This window comes from Epargyreus clarus, unplaced genomic scaffold, assembly GCF_041222505.1.
Source record: "Epargyreus clarus isolate Ecla_fem2 unplaced genomic scaffold, WU_Ecla_fem_2.2 ptg000026l, whole genome shotgun sequence".
Classification (NCBI taxonomy): Eukaryota; Metazoa; Arthropoda; class Insecta; order Lepidoptera; family Hesperiidae; genus Epargyreus; species Epargyreus clarus.
Window position 1 is genome coordinate 1,123,283 of NW_027332233.1, and position 20,511 is coordinate 1,143,793.

At 36.6% G+C, this 20,511-nt stretch overlaps 1 protein-coding gene across 1 annotated transcript; it reads right to left on the reverse strand.

Moving 5' to 3' along the window:
* Window positions 1-18,521: 18,521 nt before the first annotated feature.
* On the reverse strand, window positions 18,522-19,879 carry CPG14 (cuticular protein glycine-rich 14). Its single transcript, XM_073088074.1, has 2 exons — window positions 19,723-19,879; window positions 18,522-19,267 (listed from the first exon to the last, which is right to left on the reverse strand). The coding sequence occupies exons 1-2, from the start codon at window positions 19,837-19,839 to the stop codon at window positions 18,650-18,652; spliced, it is 735 nt and encodes a 244-aa protein (XP_072944175.1). The 5' UTR covers window positions 19,840-19,879; the 3' UTR covers window positions 18,522-18,649.
* Window positions 19,880-20,511: the final 632 nt, after the last annotated feature.

Below are 20,511 nucleotides of genomic sequence, written 5' to 3' on the forward strand. Positions count from 1 at the left end.
GTACAATTTGTTACAAGATGACCATAGAAAGTTACTGACGTAACAAAACAGGCTTTGTTGCGAAAGGGATACAGTTAGCACTTCAGTATAGTACATTATTATTAGCACTGTTGGTAGAGTGAGAATTATACGGTAATTTGTGTTTTGTACTGAGGGTATTGTACTAAGTTTACTATATAGTAAGAGATCTGGTTATAACAGATGTGAGAATTTGATTAAGTTCTTTTATAGTGACCAAGTGTGAATCGCACTTGCATTTGGAGGGTTCGGTACCATCCAATTTTCATTTCTTTTTTAATTTTAATATTTGTTATCATAGCAGCCATAGAAGTTAATGCATTGTGAAAATTTGTCTACTATTACGGTTCAATAGATAAATCGAAAAACGTCGAAAATAACGACTGCCATACAAGATGGCGATCCCCATTTATTTTCTAGCTATTTTTATTTTTAGCTATTTCTTCAAGCTATTTGTATTTGTTGTTATAGCGACCATTTATATATAGTCGGAAAATTTTCAAGTATATATCTATAACGATTTAAGAAATAGAGCTCTGTGAAAGATGGAAAGACGGACATATGGATGGAAAGGTGGTAGAACCCTTTGTGGTTCGACTCCGGCGGCACCACCGCCACACCTATTTCTACCTAATAACAGCAGTGTTAAGCGCTGCTGTGTTCCGGTTTGAAGGGTGTGGTAAGGGAGACAGACTTTTCCGAGGCGTTCCAGCTTAGTCCTCAGGGGTAGCGGCGCATCTGTGGCCGACCTCAGGTAGGAATATCTAATCCTATCTGGGGTTTATTACAGATGTCCATGGGCGGCAGTAGCCACTTACCATCAGGTGGACTGCATGCTCGTCTGCTACTCTTATACTATAAAAAAAAAAAAAAAAAAAAAAAAAAAAAAACATACGACGGATTAGTAATAATAGGGTTCCATTTTTACCGTTTGTGTACGGAACCCTGAAATATTCTTAATCCTAATCCCAATCCCAACAATGGGGCAGTAATCGATCATTAACTATAATAGCGGTACGCAAAATAGATGAGTTTTAATAATTAAGTCTAAGAGAAAGGACTAATTGGCGAATTGACAGACGAAGATGATTAAGTTACGTCAGCGGGTAATAAACTATTAGCTGCCACTTTAACGACCATTACAACATTAGATGGAGTGGAGATTGTTAAGTGGGTTACACGTTAGCTGCATGGTTATCCCTTCATTACGTTTTCTACGTTGCTATGTTAAACACCTGGTTTTTCATGCATTTAATAAAATATCGTGCTAAATTGAAATTTGCATAATAAATAGTACGAACGATCTCATTAAATAATTTTTAATCATCTTCAGTAAGGTTTGGAGGCGTACTTGGGTTCGGTTAAAAGTACTACCGTAAAAATGTACTACCTTATCATACCCTTCAAACCAGAACGGCCTCTCTTAACACTGCTTTTATAAGGCAGAAATAAATGTGCCAGTTGAGCTGCCTTAGTCAAGCTATTAAAAATCTTTTTTTTAACCTTCAATAGTCTAGGAAAGTTTAGTCACTTGCATGATAACTATATATCATATTCTGGATCATTAGCCTATAAAATGTAGCCTATGAAATTCTTAACTACTTTATATTAATTGATATGTATATGTTCCCACTTATATCACACACTCGTTACGGATAGTGCATGCGCATCCTTACTGATTGATATGGCATACATACGTTAGATGCGTAATAACCATATACGAATGATCAGTTAGTTACAGTTGAATAATCTATCTGCCTTTGCTAATTTTATGTAAATTATCCAAAAAATGCTCAAACCACACTTCAACAAACACAAACGCACTGCATTTCGTGCAGATGTATGTATAAAATCAAGCAATGTTGAGCGTGGTCAGGTGTTGGATGGGTGACCGCAAATTGCTAAATGAGTGCGATTCCTTACTACGTTAAGCCATCGATACTAGTTATTATCGTTGGAGAGCAGTTGTTAAACACCTCGAAAGAGTTACGGTAGAGTTAGAAGAGAGAGTTCAAATAGGATTAGAATGACGTGATGAAGCAGGCTCCAGACCTTCCACAGATCACAGCAACACTTCAAAATTGTTATATAACAGAAATTATTTGCATTATATGAAGAGTTCTACCTTAAATCTATCACACAATTTCTGCTCTACATAGAGTTCAGTAACCACTTGTCATCAGTACCCTTAGTATGAGATTTTACGTTTTTGCAAAAATGACTGTTTTGGTATTTGTTTACGTATTTGCCCATACATTTCCAATCAGCGCCCCTAGTGGATTGTATCAGAACTGATTGGAATAGTGTGGGAAATACATAAACAAATACAAAAACAGTCATTTTTGTAAAAACGTTAAAACTCATACTAAGGGTACCGGTCAACTACATGCTTATTCCTAAAATTCTATTATTAACATAAAATGCTGTTTTGATTTAAGATATAAGCGACTAGTGTACAAATCCTATGCATTAAATTTGAACACCTCAAGGGAATTTACGTAACATAATGTGTGTCGACCTATACTCGAACCCGGAACCCAAAGCAATCAAGCTATCAATGCAGAACCAATGCATGCGAAACCAGTCTATGCCATACTCTATACTTTATGGACTAAGTATGTTATTAAGATCTTACATTAATTACGACGGTATAGAAATTTATAATCACTTGTTTTAACGGTGAAGAAAAGTCAGGAGACCTGTATCGGTGTGCCCATTATTAATAACCGATCTATCCATTTTTTATCTACCATAGATCAAAAATAGAAATTTTGGACATCTGTAAACAACCCCAGATACGATTAAATATTCCTACCCTAAGGTCGGCCACAGAAGCGCCGCTACACCTGAGAACTAAGCTGGAGCGTCTCGGAAAAGTATGTCTCCCTTACCAGGTAGTTAGGTATACCTATAAGTTTTCTTCACGATGTTTTTCTTCATCGTTAATGTATGTAACTTGTAATATGTACATAACTTAAAAGTTAGAAGTGTTTGCCTAAAATTTGAATCCCAGACTCTCCGAGGGAAGCCAAAATTCATACCACTACGATACCACAGCTTCATTCTAACTTGGGTGGTCGAATTCCGTAGGGTATCGATGATGTAAGCATGTAGGTTAAAGGTGCTGCAATCTTTGTTAAGGTACTGTAAGTGCACATTATGTTTAATAGAACTTTAAATTACACAATGACAACGTTAGGTCCTTTTGCCACGTACTTGGTAACCAGCGCAGGATGGCGATGGCCATTAGGATAACCCGCCCTACTTCGTGTTATGCGGAATCGAGTTGAGTTCGAGTTACGTACGAAGGTATGATATGGTACGTATTGTTATTGCTTAAGAACTAATACTAATGGATTTACAGCCCTTTATGAGTAATAATATGATTATGATTTGTGTAGTATTGCTGATAGTAATCAATTTAGAGTCTCGTGTTCAACTATCATCATACTAGGATACGAAGATGGTTTCAGGTTCAATCTCAGCCTCGTTTATAAACTGTTAATTTTGGTGGCTATAGCACCCATGGTACAGGAAAATCTAGAATTGAATAACGAGCCTTCACGCCCTTTTATGATTGTTCCAATTGGTTAAAAATAACAAAATTGGAGTGTGTTATACGCAATTTTTAAACTTGCACGCTTACGTACCCTACAAAGGATATTTGAATACTACTCATATTAAAATATACTTTTATTATACATCTATTTCTAAAGCCATTCAGATAAAGGATTAAAATTAGTAGAGAATACCCAGGTCTTAGCCCGAAAATATTATAGTGCAGTTATTAATTTTTCAAATTCCTTGTTCTATCAAACCAAACGGGAAACGTCTTAAAATTCAAATAACTACATAAGTAGATTAAATTACTCAACAAGTGGCAAGTGACCATTAAATTTCGAGCTGATCTAACACGTGATGGCGGGCAGTCTCACGGTCGGCGTTATGCAACACTCAATAAGGAAACCGCTCGCCAACGTCCACTATATTTACTCAGATGAGTCAGTTACTTACTATTTTATGCAGTGCGTGAGTTGCAGTAATGCAGTAGAGTGTAATATAGTGAACGAGATTGATGCCAAACATAATTAGCAATCGTCGGTCCGCGGGCCGGATGCAGACGCCTTAGTTTATAGGATCCGGCCCGGGGACCATTCAAAATCTCGCTCGTAAGAAAGTAATTATTCTCATTTCTGATAATAATTTTTTTAACATTCTTAAATTTGACACACAATGTTTTATAAATTCATAAAAAAAAAATTAACTTCAGTAATATCTTTAAAGGCTTGCAAAAGGTTATCCATTCCTTAGTTAATTGGTGTTCAATCATTTTTCTTGAAATCGAATAGCTAACGAGCAAGCCGTCTAAATGGTAAGCAGTCACTACCATTTAGAATCATCTGTAATTAATCCCAAATAAGATGAAAGTTCCACATGAGGTCGGCCGCGGATGCGTTGGCACGTGACTAGTATGCAATCTGTTGGAACTCATCGGGAAAGGGCCTCTTTTTTAACAAATTTTTAAACTATATAACAGCGCTTGATACTTTTCTTTTCCCAGTGACCCGGTACAATTGACTTATCCTAAATGTGATGATCTATAAGCCGTCAATCCATTATTATCCCACTGCTGGACCCTGGTCTCCTCTGAGAGTTTAGGTCATAGTCCATCTTCGGGCATTTTTTTCTTTTTTTTCTAAAAAACGCTTAATCGTCTAGGTTTAATCGCGATGTTTTTATTCACTGATAAAGTAAATAACAATTAATTTTTAACAACCGCAAAATTTGAAAAATCGTAGAATTCGAACCTCGGACCTCCCGCTTGAAAGGTCATCATTGTTTCAATCGAAGCCATCATTGTTTGATCACTAAGTAATGATAATATTGCAATAACCCATTTGAACAGCGGAAAGAATACAAATGAGGGGGCGATGATGTCTTAATATGACTAATTCGGACATATGACGCTGAGTTACTGTCATTACACAACAACAGTCACTTTGGCGAACGGGAACGATGGACAGTCGCGAACAAAATACTTAGATGCAACCTTATGATACTGGACTTTCCGATCGTCTATGTAAGTGCAAGAATGTGATTCACTTAAAATGGTTGTGGAAATTAGAATAGTCCATTTGATCAGTGTCATAGAATGCAAATGAAGGGGCGACGATGTCTTAATATGACTAATTGGGACCATGTGACGCTGAGATACTGTCATTACACAACGCTGGTCACTTTGGCGAACGGGACCGATGGACAGTCGCGAACAAAGTGGTTTGGTTGTCTTAGATGCGAAGTGCAAGATTTAATGTTATTGGATTTTTTTCTTTTACCTGAAAAAGCTTAGAATACTCTTGGTGGTTACGGGAATAGAAATGAATATATTTCATTAAGTATCAAAATTATTTATTACATTTTTAAAATTTGGATACTATGATTTTGACTATACTATTACTATTATTTGATACTATTTGATTTATTTTATGTTTAAATTACATAAATCATGAATAGGTATTACACGTATACATATTTGTTCCGATATAAACTCAAATGACAAGTGGACCTTCATGGTGGCATCTTTTTTAATTTTGGCATATTATGTTGGCTCTACTCATAAATGATATGCCGTACCTATCTATTATTTTTGTTATACATTCGTATACACTTTTGTCCGCACCAGTACCAGCAAGATGCGTCACGTTGGTACAGAATACCAAAACATCGGATAAAGCTACTTTCATAATCCGCAGATCAGTGAAAGTCGATCGTCACAATGCTTCCTAATGAGTCTGTCCTCACTACTTGCTATGGATTCCGTCATAGCTATTTAGTACGAGTACCAAGCCTGCGAAAAGGGCATTGAAAGTCGAGTTAACTTATAATAGTGAGTAATAATTAACGGTTTGTAATTATGTTGCTACATGTCCGTAGTCCGTACCATTGCACATTGCATATCTTAGGGGACCTATACAAGAGCGACAATTGTCAGTTGTGAGAATTGACAATTGTCAGAATTGCAGGCACAAACTGTTGCTCATGTATTAAGTCACTGTCGAGTGTGTGTTACTTCCCTAAGAAGGCAAGGGGTAAGGGATTAACGGAACTGAGGTGTATTTTTATTAAGTTGAAGTTAGAAGCATACAGTCCAACTAATGGTAAGTGATCTTTACCGGTCTATTGAAGCCTACTTTTGAAGTTGGCCACCGGTGTTTTGCGACCCTTGAGGGTATAAGTCTATTCCACAGCGTTACATCAGCACGGGTATAGAAGTGGTACCATCGGGGTCCAGCCATGAAGGGTTCTAAGTAAGAAGAAGGGAAGTCCCTTCCGGCGAAGTTATTCTAAACAAATTTAACCATCCTTTCTAAGGGAAGTGTATTTATTGCACCGTTTTAAAAGCTCATGGGTACACATAATTTGTAGATATACTATTTATATTGTATATTGTAAATAATTGAGTTAAACTAACTAAACTGTTTGCAAATTAAGAATCAGTGCATTATCATTAAGCGGAGATGAAGCAAATAATTCGCCGTAATATTTTGACATCAAAATAAACTACCACAATGATTCAACTATAATGTAATTCTAAATAACTCATGACAGTCATGACAATACAAATTGGATTTTGTATAGGTCGTTAGGTACTTGTTACACTGTAAGAGTTAAGATAATTTTGTATGTATGTAATTATGTATGTCTCATTCCTTGACAAGCCCTGCTAACGAAATTACTTGCCGGATTTTAAGATAATATTGAGGCGTGGTTGAATGGGCCTAAAATTTCGTGTCCTTTTTTTTTATAATAATTATCTAGTGTCAGTCAAATTGAGCATTCATTATACTTATTAATGTAATATTGTACCTAAGTTTCTTGTGTTGCTTCACCTTTTTAATGATTAAAATATTATTTAGTTTTTAACTATAATTTCAACAGATTAGCCACTCTGATAAAAGAGTAATAAAGCAATTTGTTACTGCAATTTCTTAAAAAAACATTGTCTTTCATAAAAGTAATGCCAGTCACTCGTTAGTCGTTATCCACGTGTAATGTAACACTTACCTAATAACAAAATTACCGTAAATAAACCAAATCAGAAGATCATTCACGTAATCAAATGAGACATCTTTTTATAATAGCCGTGGAGAAGCAATAATGCACAGATTTGGCAAAAAATAGCAGGTCATCATACACATATGCCAATGAAGAGACCACTTACAAATTGGGTGTGTGGTACAAGTTATAAATGACTTGGTAATAAATTAAAAAAAAATCTTAATTACACTGTCACGCGTTTTAAGTTACATACCAAGGGGCAACGGTTATTGTATTTCTTTTATTTAATTTTCTTCTTATTTGATGTCGTGAAGTTGTCTCAGCGAGTCTGTTCTCAACATTGGTACATACATCTTTTTACTGCCGATTAACAACAGTGTTCAGTGCTACTGTGTTTCGCTTTGAAGGGTGTGTAAGGGAGACATATTTATACGAGACGTTCTAACTTAGTTCTCAGAGTTAAGCATCTGTAACCGACCTTAAAACTTTTATCGTATCTGAGGTTGATTACAGACATCCATGGGCAGCTGTAGCCACTTACCATCAGGTGCATTGTGCAGTGCTTGCTACTTCAATGTCATGAGTTCCAATAGGTTTCGGTACCTATTCTTTTGTTTTTTTTTGTTTCATGCTTATGTAACTTTAGTTTTCCTCTGATCAAACTATTTTTTTTTTATTAATATACGGGGTTTGTAATTCCTCCTGCATTATGTAACCAACATTACCATTAAAACGTTTTAACTTGCACCATACAACAAGATTATGCGAGGTGCGCGCGCGCACTGCAAGATTGATCGTTCTCTATTCATAGAGCAATGTCCGTGTAGATAGGCCGTCAATTTGCTATTCAAACCGTGCCTGTAGATCAGTCAATCAAACTAGACGATCAATATAAATGATTGATTTCTCTATATACAGATGTGGACTGGAGCAGAAATTTTATTGAAATATGTAATGGCGTGAGTGCGGTAATGGTATTTCCAGCACAAAATTGTTTGCGCTTACGAAATGTCATTTATTTTGAAAGTAAAGAGAAGAGTTAATTGGATTACGCATGCTAATGTATTTAATCTTAATTTCTACTATTATTATTTAGGTTTGGTGACCTCTGAAGACAAAGTTGGATCACTTTGGATGGGTCTTACTTATGAATGGAATGACAGAAACGCTGCTAAAGTCAAACCACAGAAATCTATAATCTTCTTACGACTATAACATCATCATCTGACATCATCATCATCAATATATGATATACATCATAATATGATAATTGATCACCATCGCTGCTGATAGATATTTCTAACACTTTGAAGTAGTAACCTGAAATCATCAAGATGTTTTACTATTCAATTCCTTGACTATTAATTCACGGTTCAAGTAAGTGTCTGTCCTACTATATGGTTAAAACCAGAACATAGCCGTACTACTATTATAAAAGTAAAGTAGACATACTTACGTCGAAGGGTTTTTAAATCACACGATCATTTAACTCCACAACCCTATCATTAAAGTATCACCCTGTCTGTTACTTCTAAAGCCTTCAGTGGATATAGGAAGCACATCAGTCACGAACGATCTAGTGTCATTATGGGTATTATGTGATTAGCAAAACATCGCAAATGCCTTTACGGCTTATAATCCCATACACCGATTTGCAGGTTAAGCGGAAGAGGGGAAAGGGCATGTGTTTCATGACAGGCAACTATCACCTTTCAGAGCGATTGATGTTGAGAAATTTTAAAATGTTAGACAGATAAATGTTTTAAGAAATGTCAGACGCGGTGTGGAGAATGTTTCAACAGAATGATGCCTAATAATAGGTTTATCTCGAGGGATAAAGGAGGCGTGGCTAACTAGAAAATATGCATAATAAACTATTATAGCTCCTAGGAACGATGGAACTCCTTACGGATGGAACTTTTGTTCTAGTCAGAAACAGAGAAAAAACAATAATGAAAATCGTTTCACACTAAATATGAGTAGTACCCAACTCGTCCAAAGTCACACGTCCAAATTCAAAACATATATAAAAAAGTTCATCGAAGTCTAATAGACATTCTGTGACAAGATTAGAGGTTACAAATATAATATGGTAGAAACTATCATGGTTAGATTTCGACGGTCCCACCGCCACACCTATTTCTGCTATTTTACAGCACTGTCAAATGCTGCTGTGTTTTGTTTTGATGGTTGTGAAATTCGTACACGCTCATAGACTTAGAAACTTAGAATCACGCTCATAGACTTAGAACGCTAATGTCTATGGACTCGCTTATACTATGTAATCCTTAAAAGAAATAATATAGGCTATTAGTAACAACCGAACTTAACAAAATTTGCCAAAAATCTAAATTAGCAATTAAGTACCTATTTCCTAGACAAAAATATCAATTATCAAACTTTGGTAGGAAAAAAATCATTGATAAGTAATGAGTACTAAGATGATTTAAAAAAAATAGTGGAAAGCTGCTCCAAAATCATCACCACCTGTAATAAGTGCGGTAAGTCACATTCTTTCAAAAGTATTTAAAAACTGCGCAGACGCAACCGTAATTAATTTTAACGAGTTTCCTTGGATGTGCGTTTTAAATATATCTCCAGTCTCGGCCATTACATAGGATGAATCATTACTGATCATTCGCTTTCTCTGAATGGTAATTACTTTATTAGATTCACATTAGATTTAGCTGTAACTTATGTATAAACGGTTTTATGGTAAATTTTCAAAGTAATAGCTAAAGTAATAGTTTTATAGCTATAATAATTTTGAAGTAGTAGAATGTTGGAAGAATGTTTCTGTTCTAAACTTTCTATTGCGTATTCGTACAGAAAATAAATCAAAATAAAAGATAAAATAAGTACCGCTATGTCATGGTTTGGTTATGGTAATTCAGTTAAACTCTTAGAATCTGCTTGTTGAACCCTTTGTGAATCGACTCCGGAGGCAACAGCGGCACCGCTACACCTATTTCTGCCTTTGTATAACAGTGTTTAATACAGTTCTTTTGAGGTTTGAAGTGTTTGGTAAGAGCGATAATTATACGAAGCTAAGATCTTAAAGATATCTGTGGTCGATCTTAGGTAAGTATCTGGCATTGGTTACAGATGTTTGTAGATGACAGTGTTCATAAGTAATATCAGTGAACATCATGGTGAGTGTCATGTGAACTGCATGTTCATTTCTTTTAAGTGTAGTCGCGATTTCACAATCGCTTACGAGATTACTGGTATACACAGGTATATGATTAGGTAAAGAAATATCTCGATGTATATTAAAATGAGTCCTTTCCAACATTACTTTCCACATTCCAACACCTCGTAGTGTTTCGTCAGTAACTTCTCACGCGAGTTAATTGGCTTTTGGTCCTAAGTCAATTCGTTATTGATAACTGTTTAGACATTGAGGATCTATTGTTGGCATTTTTGACAAATTACCCAATGCAATATTCTAATCTAATAGTTCGTTTCAAGTTTTTGAGATGTAGCTTAGATATATTATGTTAAGTAGGTTTTTTGTAGCTAGTACATTTTTTATATTTAATTGTACTTTTAAACAATACGGTTTTAATTACAAAATCATGTTAATATTTGTAACGGTTGCTTTTACATTAATTTGATGCCCCAAAATTCGCTGTACTAACTTATTCCGAATTAAAGCAGTGTTTGTTTATACTTGGAAATACATTGTTTTTCATGTTTATTATGTCATATATAATTGTAAATCCTTCAATATTGAAGCATTAACAAATTTATTTAATTAACCCATATTCGATAGTGTTCATGGGAGTTTTCAAATGCAATAATGCTGACTAAATTTTAAAATTCTTAAAATAAGTACGAGGCGATTAAGCTTTCAAATGTCGAAAATTATTTTGTAACAAACAAAATTTTGAAAAATAATGCCAAATTTTCTAAATGTCAACTGTTTGATATAACAATTCTAAACGACGTAATATAGACACGTAATATAGTTAATTAATTTAAAGTGGTGTGAAATTGTTTATCGACGGAAATTAATTCAGCAGAATCACTTAATTCAACTAGTGTTACAAAGAAATGGACGAGTCGGTGGTTCTCAACCCAACGAAATGAGGATAATAATATTTTTACAATGATAAATGAACGTGTTTTTAAAAATATGTCATTGTAATCTTCGGAGTAACTTGTTTCGTATGTACATTTTTGCATTAAAATGTGCAGTGTACGAGTAAGTAAAAACATTATATTATCATATTTAAAATAGTGCTTATGTTTACTTTCGTATTCTTATACTATAGTGAAATATACAACAAAATCCTGATAAAACAAAAACCTATATTTCTAAATCATATATGTTGATGTATTTATTTGTTCCGAAACGCGATGGAACGTGCCTTTCAAAATATCGTGTAAAAAAATTGGTCTAACACTATACGTTGAACGTCCATAGATAATATAATCCATGATGAATTTAAATAAAGTCTTACATAATTGGGACTAAATGGATCTCCTTCTAGAGTAGAAAGACTTTTCTAACCATAATCTTAGCCATAGTCAACGACTTCGGCCAAGTGAGAATTATGAAGCGCAAATGTTTGGGAAACACCACATTTATACGAAAAAATATGTAAAATAGGTAGCACTATTCATTTCAAACAATTATATATTCGGAACAAACTACAGTTTAACAAACACTGCTCCGATTATATAAATCCATGCGGTTACGACCATTCTATTAAGTTTTGAATAAATTTGCATTTTATTCGGCCATTGTTTGTCTGTCTGCTCGTCTCGATTCGCGACTTCCGTGTATTCATTTAATTTGGGGTTCGTTAGTTATTGTTTCATTTTTTCTTCTTTTTTAATTACAGTTGGTTTGTGGTTGTTTAGAAAGTGGTAGAATCATCTGTAGTTCAACTCCAGAGGCACAACCGCCACACCTAATTCTCCCTAACAACAGCAGTGTTAAGCGCTGCCGTGTTCTAGTTTAAAGGGTGTGGAGTGAGATATACTTTTCCGAGGCACTCCAGCTTAATCCTAAGGGGGAGCAATATAGGAGTAGCAGACGAGCATGCAGTCCAGATGATAAGGGGCTACTGCTTCCCATGGACATCTGTAATCTACCCCAGATAGATATAAATTTAAGATCCTTGTATACTTTGTTCTTGCAAATAAGTGATTTGATTTGATTTAATTTGAGGATTAGATATCCCATCCAAGGTCGGCCACAAATGCGCTGCTAACCATGAGGTTTAAGTTGGAACGCCTCGGAATATTATGTCCGTCCTTATTACACCCTTCAAACCAGAACACAGCAGCGTTTAACACTGCTGTTATGAGGCAGAAATAGGTGTGACGATGGTGCCTTGTAACCACGAAAATTATTTGTTATTACATTTGCATCGATCGCCATATTGAATTTATAATAACGGCAACTTTGCGTCTTTCTCTCCTTTCTCCGACAGAACATTATGTTCCCAACAAATTGTTCATTCGAGACTTTATTACTACCAACGCTAATATGTATTTTATTGGCGATACAATTGTACATACATATTATATTTTGAAATTTTTTAAATTAATATAGAACATATTGATTTATTTTTTGAAGATAGTAATTTAGAACATATTAATTTAGTATTAAGTATCTAACGTACTTAATACATTTTTATAAAATGATTAAAAGTTAGTAAGGCTAACAATATTTTTTGGTATTTTTTTCAAACCAGTACTAATTTATATGCAATAGGTTCAAAATATATATTTATATTTAGGATTAAAATTTATAAGTTATATTTCATTTCATTCTAATTTTTTTTTACTTTTGCTTTTTGTATGTCGTGTAAAATAAATCATCATTACTATCCTATAGTGGAACGCCAATCTTCAGGTGCGGTCATTACAATCGTCATGTGGAACTTCAAACTCAAAAACGTGTGATTACGAAACTTAACCAAAAAAAGGAATTACAATATACGGAACTCAGATCAGAATTATTTTGAGCGTGTAAGACAAATGAAATTTGCATTCAATGGAGTACGCGGAGGCGGGAGAAAGTTCGCGAGTTATCTGCGAATGACCAAGTTCACGCGATCTTGACTAAAAAATCGAAATATGTTTACTAGCATGAGAGAAGTTTCGACAAGTTTTAGTATAGATAAGTATTATTTTTAGTAGAGAGCGTATAGTTCCGCGGCGTGTTAAGATCAATGTACGTTAAATAATATCGGACGCAGTTGGCAATTGGATGGGTAATCATTAGTGACTGTATTGGCCTGTATATTTTCGAGGATATATCCCGGAGATGTTTTTCATGGTTAGAGGTTATAGTTCTTTGCTACCAGCAAATTTTCGGCTTAGTCGGAATCGACCCCGAACTCAATATGTCGTAGACCTTATGGCAACCAATCCACTTGTCAGTCACAATAGCATAAAATGCTAATCAGAAATTAATTATTACTTACTTTAGAGGAGAAGAAGATATCAGAAAAATATTATTATAAAAGCTGTATATTGTGCTAATAATGTATTTTCTCAAACAAATCGTAGCGGTCACTATACCAGTCTCGCCGGTTACCATACCGGTCTAACGCGGATTCCGGGTTCCCGCCAGACAGATATTTCAATGTGTTTAGATTTCTGGTCTAGTGGTTAAGAAACTTGGCCTCTTTATCGAGGGGTCCGAGGTTGAAATCCCATGCACCTCTGATTTTTCAAAGTATATGGGTATTAGAAATTAATTATCACTTGCTTAACAGCGAAGGAAAACATCGTGAGGAAACCTGCATACCTGAGAAATCTAAAAAAAAAAAAGATTTCAAAAGTATTTGAAGTGTACACTTGGCCAGCGCGGTGGAATATGGCCTAATCCTTCTCATTTTGAGAGGAGACCCGTGCGCAGCAGTGGGACAGTAACGCTTTGATGATGAGATTTCTGGTCTGGGTATGGGTGTTTGTATGTTTTTAGTCTGCATGTATGATATTGTATACGTTTTTTTACTAACTCAACATGCATGTGGCCTAAACCTTATTCATTCTGGGATTTGTAGAAATAAGGACTAAGTTTGAACGTTTTATGCCCATCAAATTTGAATACGACAGTGTATAACGTTTCTATCATTAGCAGAAAAAAGAACAGCAAAAACAGGCGCAGTGGTACCATCACTGCTGAATTTCAAATTGTTCTACGACCCTCTAAGCACAAATTGAACATATTATGGATTGTTTTATTATTTTACTAAAAATCAAAATATTTATTGTACTAAAAATTCAAATATATTTTTTAAAAAGATCTTCACAGAATTCGTTTTGAACTGCAACATAATCTAACAAGCCGACTGTCCTGCAATCATAAGGTATGCTTATTACATAATACTTCGCTACACTTCGGAAGTTGCTTCGGTACGCTTCGGAAGCTGCAGGGAAAGTGCATCAGCGGAGTGGCCCACGCTCGCTAATTGCGTCTAATGCGTGACGTCACGCGGCGAGATAATCTCGTTTCGAAAACATTATCGAAGGTGAAAGGGTGCTGGAAGACTATTGGAATGGCTTGTGTTCTAGTGCTTGTCAAAAAAGTATAAAAAATGAAATCCCTATACTTCATTGTAATTAATAACAAAAACATTAAGGTTTGTAAGGTCTGTGACTAAATATGAGTAAGCTATATTAAATGTTCTTATTAACCATAGGTGGCAAAAATTCTAGTCATATTGTTATAAATTTACTAAAGGACTTCTACGTATTTTGGTATTGAAATGTAGACTATATTATTAAACGTAGAAGTGAAAGTCTTTACACCAAAGTTGTATTAAAGTCAGTTTAGTCATTTCTTAGACTAGTCCTAACAGGTTCATAATGTTTATACGTAAAGGAAGAGAATAATATTATTGCCTTTTAGTATAGACAAAGATAATAAAAAAATAAAACGCGTTTTATGTACTCGTATGTGTACAAATGTATAATTGACGCTTAGAAAATGTCAGTTAATTCAAAATGATAGACAGGCAGACACCTCGGATTCATTAATTGTATATAAATATGACAGTAGGTCAATGTCAAAATTACGATACCATACTAATTACCCGTAGTAGGATCACCGTGAAAAAGTTTGAAAGTAACTTTCAAAGTCAAAGTTCCTGCAAGGCAAGCAACGTGTTCGCAATGTTAAGAAATCGAAAAACCGAAATATCGTTCGAGATAGCTGTCATCGATAAGTGTTACCTCATTACGCACTGAACCCACTGACGGCGAGGAAGCGAGACTGGAAAAATCCTACTATCTTACTAATTCTACTAATATTATAATGGAGAAAGTTTGTGAGATTGGATGGATAGATGTTTGTCGCTTCTTGTAGCAAAAACTAGAAAACAGATTTGACTGAAACTTTCCAATAACAGAGTTTGTACATAGACTAATGCGGGAAACCACGGCCACATTTAGTATATTATAATTTTTATTTCGAAAACATACGAGAGTAATAATATGTAACAGGTACTCATGATATTGTCCCTGTAGTTCCGGGACTAGAATAGGGCTACGGTGTCCCCTGCCTGTCGTAAGAGGCGACTAAAACGGGGCTTCCGGGGTTACGGGCGGCAAGAGTGGGAGCTCGAACCGTCCAGTATGCGATCCCGGGAAGGACGGCGGTATGTGTGATCGCATACGGTCATATACACCAGATGTGGGAGAAGCGAAAACTGCTCCTCCAGGGCAGAGCCTGATCGGGGCATCGTGCTTGGAGGACTCCGGTTGTGTTTCGTCAGAGATCTCGGAGTTCTCCAACAAGCGCTGAGGACGGCCACCGGGGGGAATTTAGTGCGGCAAAAATCCCACATAACCTGGCGTCACTCCCACGTCGTCGGGTATTTTTTGAAGGTTTCCCCCTCGTTAAGAAAAGAAAAAAAAGGTACTCATGAAAATGTTTAAAATGTTTTATAGTCGATATTTCGACCCAGTTTCTCCGAAACTACTCTTATATACGAGAATGTAACTCTTATATCTTTAATCGATCTCAATTTAGCTAAGAGTTATATAGAAAATCATACACAGATGCGTTGCTACTTATAAAGATTCTCAATTATTCTTAAGAGCACGAAAAAAATCTGCTTTCATCTGTGTTTTGAGCTTTGAGTTTTTGTATCTTTTTAACTTTCACCTATTTGCGATTAAAAACGATGTATCTTCTATCGCTGCTCGTGTTCGGTGGGACAGTACCTCACCATGGTCTATCGATCAATGCTTGCCTTTCTTACTTTAGATTGTAGTATTACTGGTTTCGTTGTAACTCCAAACTGTTACTCTCGTGGAGGTATATGTACCATTTTAGTAACTTTGCCCGACATTTCTCTTATTGAATATATATCGATCTCCTGTGACATCAGTTGTGACGTCATGGACAAAAGAGCAAGGATTTTCGTAGTACATTTGTATGTGTATCTAGTTTTTAAGCTTAACAAAGTCTGTCTTTTAAAATTAATTTCGTCTTCCCACGTTTGACTTGTCTTTTGTAATCTACGAAACCGATTTTTCAAAGTCTTGTACTTATGTTTCGAAATTAGTTATGATTTGTTATAATAATACAAAAGGTTAATATGAATTCTTCGCCATAAAATCATCATAGATAACAAAATTAATAACAACAGGATTTTTAGTTCAAGTCTCTTAAGATGAAGTATCTGTATAAAGCATTCCTTAGGGATAACCATAGAATTGTAATCACATATTACTTACCAATAACAACTTTAAAATAACATTTTTTTTCCTTCTCTCCTCGTTACAAATCCATAAGCGGAAGCGAGTAATCTACAATGTATTAATATTTCGGTCACCATTACCTAACTCTAGTACCTCATTAATCTTCAAGCATCAGCTGTAACCTCACATTATTTGGAATAAATCTATTTGGCAGTAATTTAAGTATTGCAACAATTTCCTTAGATTCCAACATCGAGGGAGAACCAGTTTTTGCTGCTCCATCTGGTCAGAAAGTAATCTCGATGATTATACGGTACTAAATAAGCGGCCTACTGACATATTGTGGGATGTAACTTGATTAAACTAGGCTTTAGCTATTAGTTTAGATTTAACCGCGACGTTGTCTGCGCTATTTCAAAATGACTGTTTGAAAATAATGTTAATTTTAATTAGGTAATTTCGTGTATGATGGATGTCATGGACATACAATCTAAGTCCAGAACTGAAATTTGAATTTGAAATTATAAGGTATATTTTTGGCCGGGAATTGAACCGGAAAGCTTTTACGTGGATACTTCATAAGCAAAATAGACACTAGTCAATAGGATTAAATACAGTAGGAGTAGGTTAGCAAATCAGATTATTTGACATCCGTAAAAAAACATTTTTGCCTAACTGGGAATCGAATCTGGAACTCACTGTTTGGAGAACCTGTATGGGTACCACTCCGCAAGTCGTTAGTGACCTACTTAATTGAACCTTATCGATTTGAATACCAAAAGATGAAAAATAGACAACTTTCGTATAAAATCAAATTAAATTTTACTTATTGTAGGGAAAAGGCTTAGACCTTAGCGAAGGCTTTCCTAATTTAAAAGTCGTTGTTCTTGCTAGTTTTGAGACAGACCAAATGCCCTTTAACTCAATTTTAAATAGTGAGCTAAATATTCATAAAATGTACGTAACATGTATGTTGTGTTAAATTATAACTAAGCCGACATCAATGTAATTAGTATTCGTGTAATGGAGGTAATATTCTCAAATTGACGTATTAAAAGGATGAAGCAATAAATAAGACATTAATAGTAACTACTTAACAAGAATGCATTTAAGATTAGTTATTTAGAATAATTAGGCTGATTATTACTCTTTATATTGACTACTTTGATTTACCTACTCTATCACGGCCTTAACAAAAAAATGTCTTCAGACCAAATACGAGAACTCAAGTAAGATTCCACACTAATTAAGTGTATATAAATGGCCCTTAAATCAGTTATGACACTTGAATGTATAAAAAATGAATTACTGCACACATTAATTACCCCATGACCAAATTTACATCAATCAATGATCATTAATTCGGAAAAGTAGTTTGACCGCTCGCAAGCCGAAAGCGAGTGATCACGTCATATCAGCGGCAAGTAAAAGTGAACCACGCCTCGCTCGTTGAGACAAAAGTGAATTCTGCGATTTCGCGTTACATCACCACCATTTATTGACATCTTCATAAAATTGATACCATCGTACCGTCGTCCCGAACTGATCCCACTACACTTAAGTTAAGTTAATGAGTTTTCGACCACCATTTATGGTCTACGTTGCGCGTAAGGCTATACTTTTTGCTTGCGAAATTCTGGTACACCGTTCGATTTTAGTGCCTCGTTTATGTAAATGCGATTTTGAGCTGCGAGATTAAGTGAGGTGAAATTTGTATCTTACTTGCATTTTTTATAAATTCTCACACGTCATTCGCTAACTAAAACAAATAGTTACAAAAATAGGGAGGTTTATTTACAGAAGCTTATATTAACAACAAATATAATACATTTAACATCTAAGATGCGATCACATGGGTTTCGTAACATTATGAGATGAGATGACTAAAATATTCGTTTCGTTAATGAGGGGCGCCGTAGGAGGAGGAGACGGAGGGGACGCCGTAGGATCCCGAGGGAGCACCGATGGTGGTGTAGCTGTGGGAGGGAGCGGAGTAGGAGATGGAGGCGCCGGAGTAGCCGTGACCACCGCCGGAGTAGCCGCCGTGACCGCCGCTGGAGTAGCCGCCGTGACCGCCGCTGGAGTAGCCGGAGTAGCCGCTAGCGTAGCCGCCGGCGTAACCTTCCTCAGCCTGGTGGTACTGCGCTACTTGGATGCCCTGTTGGATGTGGTCGAGTTCGATTCCGACGATTCTGTCGTAGGGCACGCCGTAGACGGGAGCGGGTGCGCCGTAGTGGGAGGACACGCCGTGACCGTGGCCGTGGTGGGACGAAGCCGATTGGTAGGCCTGGTTCTGGATCTCGTCCTTAAGGATGATGTGCTTGATCTTGTCCAATAGATGGGGGTCCACGTGGTAGCCCTCAGAGGTCTGGTGTCCGACGGGGACGGGGGTGTAGTGGCCACCGCTGCTCAGGCCCGAGCCGTGGCCGCCGCCGACGTAGATGACTGATGATGGCGCCGAGTAGCTGTAGCCGACTGGGGGCTCAGCTACTGCGCAGCCGATCAGGGCGAGGGCGACCTGGAAGAAAACTTTAATTTAATCACTTGCTTTAAAATACTATTACTATATTGTTAGTGATAGTTTTGTAGTACGGATTTTGATAGTTCACACTGCGGTCCGCGGTTCAAATTCGTATTTCATCTGGTACTGATTTTCAGTAATTATGTGCGTATTTAACACACGCTATAACCAAAACATATAAGAGTGCGATAAAAAAGTTCTCAAAGCTATGTCTACCAATCCGCACTTGGTGAACTGAAGCAAAACTTTCTCATTTTAAGAGCAGATCCGTGATAAAGAGATGATGATTATTAAATTATAACCGCTCTGAGCTAATTAATGAATAAGAACACTAATCAGAACTTTGATCGGATCCACAAAACTTCCGATCGCACATGATGAATCACTAATGCAAATCCGTTTGATTACGTCACGTTACGGTTAGCACTAAACACACACTGCACTGCACTTACAATACTCCACTTGGCCATGGTTGTGATCTCGGAGACTGTTTGAGGTTGTGTGATGCAGCTGTGAGCGGTCAGTTGCTTATATAGGGGTATTCTGCCATCAACTTTTACTTCGAACATCCGCGCGGCCGCTCGTCGAGGACGAAGCCGGGTTGCAAATGATCTATATTTTTGTTTCTAGTAAAAAATACCTTAATTTAAACTGCCTACTCGATTAACTGCCTAGTTTAACCTCGGGTCCTACCGTATGGTAAATAAGCGTATTTAAGACTAGTTTAAGCTATTGCGTAAATTAAACGGAAAAAACCAATAAGACCAATAAACGCGTTTCTCACAAAACGCCCAAGCTATTACACGCGCGAAAGTTACGAATGCGACACGGTTTACCGTTAGGCCCAACTTGGATCACAGTGACCCTTGGATTGCAGTGTTCTTGGATTGCGGTGGTGGATTTCGGTGATTACGGATTGCAGTGCAGGACCCCCGGTTGGAGACTAAGGTTACCGCTGGAGAGCTCCGCACTAGAGCGAGAGGTAAGACCCGAGTACCCCCCATTCTATCTTTTGCGAATACCCTCCGCAGGCTTGCTTTGGGGTGCGAGTGAGAAAGCACCATTGTGTGCCTCCGAACACTACCCTCCTTTATTGGATAAAGAAGGGTGTGCTGGAGAGACCGCGCGTCAAGAAGAACCGTCGTCCGTCGCTGGCACCCTCACTGGGCTTTGCACCAGCGCACTTCACCCGGTGGGGGGATGGCCGCGCGGCGACCGAAAAAGGAGGAGGAGACGCGCCG